General features: G+C 31.1%; 2 protein-coding genes across 2 annotated transcripts in view; one reads left to right on the top strand and one right to left on the bottom strand.

Annotated features, from left to right (window-relative positions):
* Positions 1-4,269, bottom strand: part of LOC105314482 (MCM domain-containing protein 2-like) — a 4,578-nt gene extending 309 nt beyond the window's left edge. Inside the window, exons 1-17 of the mRNA XM_020002582.1 lie at positions 4,244-4,269; positions 4,026-4,194; positions 3,859-3,969; positions 3,665-3,760; positions 3,552-3,619; positions 3,359-3,445; positions 3,199-3,308; positions 3,082-3,157; positions 2,947-3,000; positions 2,817-2,895; positions 2,502-2,701; positions 1,762-1,851; positions 1,401-1,543; positions 937-974; positions 697-841; positions 501-628; positions 213-322 (exon numbers count right to left, since the gene is read on the bottom strand). Of these exons, the coding sequence (XP_019858141.1) occupies positions 213-322; positions 501-628; positions 697-841; positions 937-974; positions 1,401-1,543; positions 1,762-1,851; positions 2,502-2,701; positions 2,817-2,895; positions 2,947-3,000; positions 3,082-3,157; positions 3,199-3,308; positions 3,359-3,445; positions 3,552-3,619; positions 3,665-3,760; positions 3,859-3,969; positions 4,026-4,111 (1,621 nt within the window). The 5' untranslated portion in view covers positions 4,112-4,194; positions 4,244-4,269. The remainder of the gene's footprint in view (positions 1-212; positions 323-500; positions 629-696; positions 842-936; positions 975-1,400; positions 1,544-1,761; positions 1,852-2,501; positions 2,702-2,816; positions 2,896-2,946; positions 3,001-3,081; positions 3,158-3,198; positions 3,309-3,358; positions 3,446-3,551; positions 3,620-3,664; positions 3,761-3,858; positions 3,970-4,025; positions 4,195-4,243) is intronic.
* A 24-nt stretch (positions 4,270-4,293) lies between these two features.
* On the top strand, positions 4,294-5,375 carry LOC100636802 (cystatin-B-like). The gene is made up of 3 exons (XM_003389934.3): positions 4,294-4,401; positions 4,445-4,546; positions 5,195-5,375. Exons 1-3 carry the CDS (start codon positions 4,321-4,323, stop codon positions 5,312-5,314), a joined length of 303 nt encoding a protein of 100 aa, XP_003389982.1. The 5' UTR covers positions 4,294-4,320; the 3' UTR covers positions 5,315-5,375.
* Positions 5,376-7,139: the final 1,764 nt, after the last annotated feature.

The following is a 7,139-nucleotide window of genomic DNA, read 5'->3' as shown; positions in this document are numbered from 1 at the left end:
GGTTATAAATAATAATAAAAGAAAATAGTAAATTAAGGCAATGAAAATTTAACCAATTTTAGCAATGAACAAATCATAAAGTCAAGCCAAAATTTGAACAATTCAAAATATTTCTCACAACAAAAAAATTGTGACAAGAACAAGCTCAAACTTTCTACATATATACACTGGACAAAATGTATTATTAATAATAATGAATATAAAACTCATACCATATCTATGTATCAGTGATTGTTCGTATATTAATATTGATAACAATGAATCATTGACTGTAGCTTTAGTCTGTAAATTTAACTTAGCATGTGATACTGACAACGATATACTAAGAAAGACAGAGAGAGAGAGAAATAAATAATAATAATTATTATGAAATACATATTAAATCATTCACACATAAAAAATTCATTAATTTCAATCCAGTAGCCATTCCAATCACAGGGTTAATTTTTTGTAAAATGAAGGCATTATGCTATCATTTTGAAACATTAATCAACACTTACAGTGTATTCAGTGCAGTGAGAGGAGTGTCACTACCTCTGAGTCTCCTACTAGCAACATAATAACTAGTTAATAACTGATGAGCATCTGATTGTATTGTAACATCAATACTGGAACAAAATGAAAGTATCTGTTGAGTGAGAGAGATAAAAGGAGGAGAAACAAAAGTTTTAAAAATAAATTATTATAATTGAATACCTCAATTATTTCATCATTTGTTAAAAGAGGGTGTGGATGAGTTGATAAGCTTCTGTCTCTTGTTACTTTATTAATCAAATGAGTAGACATGATTTGATCAACGTAATCATCAGAAGAATCAACAAGTAATAATAAACCAGAGTGACTAAGAAGACACAGAGTAAGGAAAACTTATAATTACATTTGAGGGTTCAGATGAGAAGGAAAGGACAAAAAGAATTTAACTAATCAATAACTAACTCCATCAAAGATTTACTTGCACATGTACCAGACAGTTCCTATGAAAATAAATAAAGTATAGCTAGTAATTTAAGACGGAGAATTTTCAGTAAATTACTAATCGAAATGGCAGGTTCCAAGTTCCAACTACAATGTACATGTATATGGTGAAAATATACTTTCATGCAGATATTGGGCAAGAGTAATACGTATGGGTATAGGGTATATGTTATTGAAAATGGTTGGGAGTTAATTCTTAATTTTCTATTACACTTCCTAATACATGTACATGCATGTTCTTATCTTATGCATAAAGTTGAGATGATTCCAATCAAAATTAGAATTTTTAGAAACTTTTAAAGTTGCTAATGCAATAATATTTGTAGTAATATAGGGCTATTACTTTAAGAATTGTCTATAGTTCTAGCAAACTACAATGCATTAAGTGTTAATGTAATTGATGCCACGTCTAAATAATTCCTCACATGTAAAGGTTTATGCATGACATGATCAGTGTTGAGATTAGAGTCACACAAGAGCCAGAGTGTACAGTTAAGAGGTACTGTCAATGATGAACTACTGACTGACTTCCTGTTTGAATGTATTGTAATGTAGCCAGACTCAAGAACTATAAATAACAAAATAATAAATAAAATAATTACAAAAACCACAGACATTAATACTGCCAATAAATAAATAAATAACAATAACAATTACACAACAGCACATTAATAACAGCAAGTACACACAAACAAACAAACAACATAGACAAATAAATTATGCACAATAACAAATACCAAGAGTCCATTACAAATACCAGTCATACAATTCTTTCTTTCTCTCTACCTTGCTGCAGTTGTTCCTTCTCATCTTTCTTCATACTATTAATATTGTCAATAAAACAAACGCCACCTTTTGATAATATCAAACTACCAGCTATAAAATAAAAGACAAAAAAGAAAACAAAATCAGTCAGAATTCACTCACAAACACTCAACATTGCACAAGAACAGGGTTTCCCACAAAGCATGCTTCATGAGCTGACAAGCACTACCATCGACAAATACATGTACATGGCTTTTTGAGTAACTCAAAAATTCATAAAAAGTGCAACTTTGGTCGGAATTAACTCAAAATAACTATATTCACATCAGAACATGTAAATTTTGTATATTAAAAAAATCATAAAATAAAAAAGTTTTCTAGTCGTTAAGGTGAAATTTGGCCAAAAACCATGAAAATTGTACAAGAACTTTGGCCCGATTTGCAAAAAATTCAAAATCAGCTCAAAATCTCCATACAGCACACAAACATGTATATTTTGAAAATTATAACAGTACATGTACATGTATGTGTAGTATGTATTTTGTCAAATTTTAGAGCAACTTGAAGTTCAGTGAAACCCTGACTAGGGTATTGATAATAGATAAAAAATTGGTAGCTCCTGAACAGTTTTTGAAAATTTTACAGAGCTTAAAGGCAAACTATGAAGCATCAATTTTTGTTAGTTATTTAAATGCTACATAATTTGAAACTACTTAAAATGCTTATAATAGAAAATTACAGAGGAAATAATATTATTTTACCATCAATCCATTCTAGTCCTTCATCTCTTCTGATTGTACCATTCAAATGTACCCCTCCATTAACAGTATGTATTACTGATCTATTATTAGTAACAGCAGATGATCTATTATTAGTAACAGTAGATGAATATGTTAACAATTGTCTTGCTATGTATTGTGAATCATTGTCAATAATAAGCAATACATCAATCATCCTGTTTCTAAATATAGGAACAAAGGAAAGAGAGAGAGAGAGGGAGGGAGAGAGATAGAGTTGGAGGAATAGGTGGAAGAGAGAGTAGTAAAAGTATAGTATATACATTGTAAAATACAAACCTTGGTTCACTACAAGCTACGAGACTAAGTAATATAATTAACTTTAATCTGTGATAAAGACCAGGGGGTACAACATCAGCTAAAATAAATAAATAGATAAATAAATAATTGTGCTACTTAAATTATTTACATGCAAAATAGTAAGCAAGTATAGCTGGAAATGACCACCTCGAATATTGACAACCTGAGAGAGAGAGGGGGGGGGGAGAGAGGGGAGTATAGTAAACAAACACTACATGAATTGAATGTTAATTAGATTAACTACCATTAAATATCTGTAAAATATTAGGAGACAATTGTTTGTTAGTAGAATCATTTAATGTCTTATAAACATTGTTAGCCTACAAATAAAATAATACATTCTTTACATGTATATGTATACCTCTATTACAGTATCAACAGTAATCCTTCCATTATTAGTACTATTATTATTAATTGCAACACCAATAACTGTATATTCACCACCAATCTCTACCATTGAGCACAAATCATCTAACAATAATAGCTAGTGATAATTAAAATAATAATAATAGCCACTATACCCCTAAGTATAACAGTAAATCCTTGATAGCTTGAGCCACTAACAGGATATAATACATCAGTAGGCACCAGTGATATTAATAACTTATCTGCATATGTACATACAAGAAGAGACAGAAAAAAGGAAGAGAGAGGGAGAAAGTAAAGAGAATGAGAGAGATAACAAATTACATATAAGATAAAGCTCATTTTTACCTGATAATATTCTTTGTTTAACATCTTCAATTAAAATCAGTCCACAATAATGACACTTCAAATTATCACTTATAATTAATAATAATTACTACATACATTGTAATGTTAATTACTTTATAGTGTTATATTCATAAGAGCCAACTGAATGATAGCGTATGTGTGGATCAGATGTACATGAAGAATTAGGACAATAATAACAAGCACTTTCACTATGAATAAGAAAGAGAAATGAGGGAGAAAAATAATGAAGTGAGAGAAAGAATAAGAGAAGTAAATATAATGTAAAAATAATACTTTATGTACATACGTATATTTCTCAATATTAGTGATACTAGTTACAATACCAGTACATGATATAAACTGTCCCTCTCCTTCATCCATAGGAGACTGCAACTCACATACATGGGATACATGATACCTATGTGTATGTACATGTACACGTTAATTGTTTAGTAATGATGGTCACTGACTAACGGTGGAAAGGCAGGAAGAGAGGAGAGTCTAATTAGTAACAGTAGCTGGTTTGGTGATGCTAAAGTGGTAGCTGGTAGCCACTCCATTTCTCGTATTATAATAAAAATAATTCCATGAAACACTCTCCATCCTTTAGAAGGACTGTGAAGCAACAGGTTACCTAGTGACGCTAAGAGGCAGTGACAATAATTATGTTGGAATCACAAGCATATACATACCATTTGATTCTAATAACTGAAAAGTGTCAATTTGAGATGAGTCGGAGTGACGTCATAAATTTTTCACGTGATCTAAAATGGAGTCGGAGATCATTTGTGGAGGAATGAATAAGAACGAGCGACCTGCCGATGCGGCCATACAGGAACTAGCAGAAAAAGTAAACCAGTTTATAATGTCCAACTATTGTTAAATATTCTCAGGTTAGAGTATCCGTAGAGGAAAAGTCTGGTAGAAAATTTACTGAGTACAGGGCCATTGCATACTGCACTCAAGTGGTAGCAGGAATGAATTACTTTATAAAAGTAAGGGACACTGTGGGGTCAGTGGGTCAAATGGAATATACACCGACCTGGGAACTACACCCTCCTGTCTGTTAATAATTTTAGTTAGGGTCTCTCTTAGGGTTAATTATATTAGGTTTTGTTAAGGGGTTGGGACGATTTTACTTTTGGTGTGGACAGTTTGTAAATTAGTGGAGGGTGTAACCTTGTATTTGGAAATGAATGCATAGCAAGAAATAATCATGCATGTAGCTGACAGTTTATTTTGGTTGATTCGCTTACCATTGGAAATGTGTGCGCATTAAAATTGCTGTTTTTCTTCTCATAATGAAAGGAAGTGCTAATGAAATTACTAAAGTCTACATCAAAGGGTGGTCTTACTTACCTACTGCTTGGAGTTACTCGTAGCAGATGCTATGCTTTAAGATCAAATATGACTTGATTTTTGTGTATATCAAATAATACAGGATAGCCGTTTATATTTAAAGTTCTTTTTCTATAGTACCATGAGACTTGTGCCTTTGACTCTTTGCAAGTTAAAATTAATTTGCAAAAGTGATCTATGGCCTCATTCACAAAGTGTATTGCACACTTATTGTTATATTATAGTTATAATTATAATCTAAATGGTATTTTGTAAGATATTAATTATTTTTTATTGTGCTTTAGGTATGTGTTGGTACTAATGATTACATTATGTTACGTGTCTATCAGAGTCTTGATCAAGAGGTAACTCTCAGCTCCTACCAGTTGGACAAGAAAGATAATGACCCAATTGAATATTTTTAATAATTTAAATTTTGCTGTTGTAATAAATGAATTAGAGTTAAAATTGTTTTTATAAACAAAATTAATACTGTAGTCTGAAAAGTTGATGAATGTTTCAAATCAGTGGTCGACCAGCAAGGTTTCTAATCATAGGTACAATTGAATTATCATTTTTGTGGTTTGGCTCTATCTACCTTGTCCTGGACTCTTCTACAAACAACCAGCCCTTGTTTGACTACATTATTATAATTACTAGTGCAGCTGATAGAGTTACTTATACCTCTACTGATATGACTAGATCTGATTTTACCAGTACCTTCAACCAAGAGTACTCTTGCTTCAACCAATGATACAGAATATACTTTTACTGTAATAACTGTTGATACTACTGCTGGTAGATCATGTGGTGATGATCCATATAATTTAAAAGTATAGATAATCAATACTGCATTTTATTATTTTTAGTTCCAGGTGTAAGATCACAATTCTTCATTAAAATTGCAACTGCATCAAAACTATTGTACAAGTGCTGCCACTGCTAATGAATGAAGCTTCACATTATCAATATTGTGAATATGATTGAATTTAGGAGAGATAATCAAAAGTTCAAATGTTTTAGCATAATTACCTGATTGCATTGCAATTGATGCTGTGTATCATCACTTGTGAAAAAGATAGAGCAAGATATGGAAAAGGCAAATGCACTGAGGCCAATATTATTTTTAATGTCACTATTCGGACCTTTACTCAGTATTAGTTCAACAGCCTGGTGGTGACCATAGCTACAGGCAGTCATCAAAGCAGTGATTCCATCTTCATCATCAAAAATGTAAAAAAATTAGAAAGCTAAAATTAATTTTTTTTGTTAGCTACATATCACTAAAAAATAAGGTGGTTTTTTTTTCAAAAACTTTGGCCGTTGACATCTCTCATTTTATATAGTGATGTCATTAGACACGTATGACATCAGTTCCATGTGTGCAGAAGTAGATTCTAAATAAGAACACTGAGTCGACTCAATTATAATTGTTATTTAATTTTATAGAATAGCTTTAAGTAATGATAATGTAGATATGATGACAAATATTTAAAACTGTACCCTATATATACTAGAGGCTCATCTATTGACATGAGCAGCAATACAACAAAAATAACATAACATTAACATAGTACATGTAACTAACAGCAACTACAATATCTATCAAACTGTTCATCAGTATATTTTCATCATTTGACGTACAACTCATAAAAGCTAACAGGAACCATGTTTACTAGTATTTACCCATGTTTAACATGTTTACCTTTCACTCAATTCTCTGCATGTTTATTGTGTCATGGCATAGTGCTTAGAGTGAGGGTCAGTGCTATCATGATAAAACTTAATGTAACTAAGTGAAGCCCCCATAATTTTTGAAAATGCATTTAATGCATAACTAACCAATAAAGAATAATTCAACTCGACTTCTAGACCTCTACCTTGCAATAGTTTCAATTATGATATAGTGAAGTAAATGTATTTTCAAATTATTTTAAAGTAATTATAACTATAAGTAGCTAATAAATGCGACTAAAAAACAGATACATTTCTCAATTTATTGCACATTTATATATATAGCAGCAGTATCAGTTTGTTTTTCTAACTATTACTCAAACATTATCTCATGTATAACATAATCTCATGTATATACTACTCCTCTAACATTAGCTGATCCATATGCAGCATTCTCTTCCATACTAACTGATACATTGGAAAACTGTACTGTATCTGTTGGTATATCATATATCACTGGATTGTTAGTAGTAGTAGTAATATTAGTAGTGGCAGCATTGTCTAGTAATAAAAATA

This window comes from Amphimedon queenslandica, unplaced genomic scaffold, assembly GCF_000090795.2.
Source record: "Amphimedon queenslandica unplaced genomic scaffold, v1.1 AMPQUscaffold_12883, whole genome shotgun sequence".
Classification (NCBI taxonomy): Eukaryota; Metazoa; Porifera; class Demospongiae; order Haplosclerida; family Niphatidae; genus Amphimedon; species Amphimedon queenslandica.
This window is presented reverse-complemented; position numbering and strand designations above follow the sequence as displayed.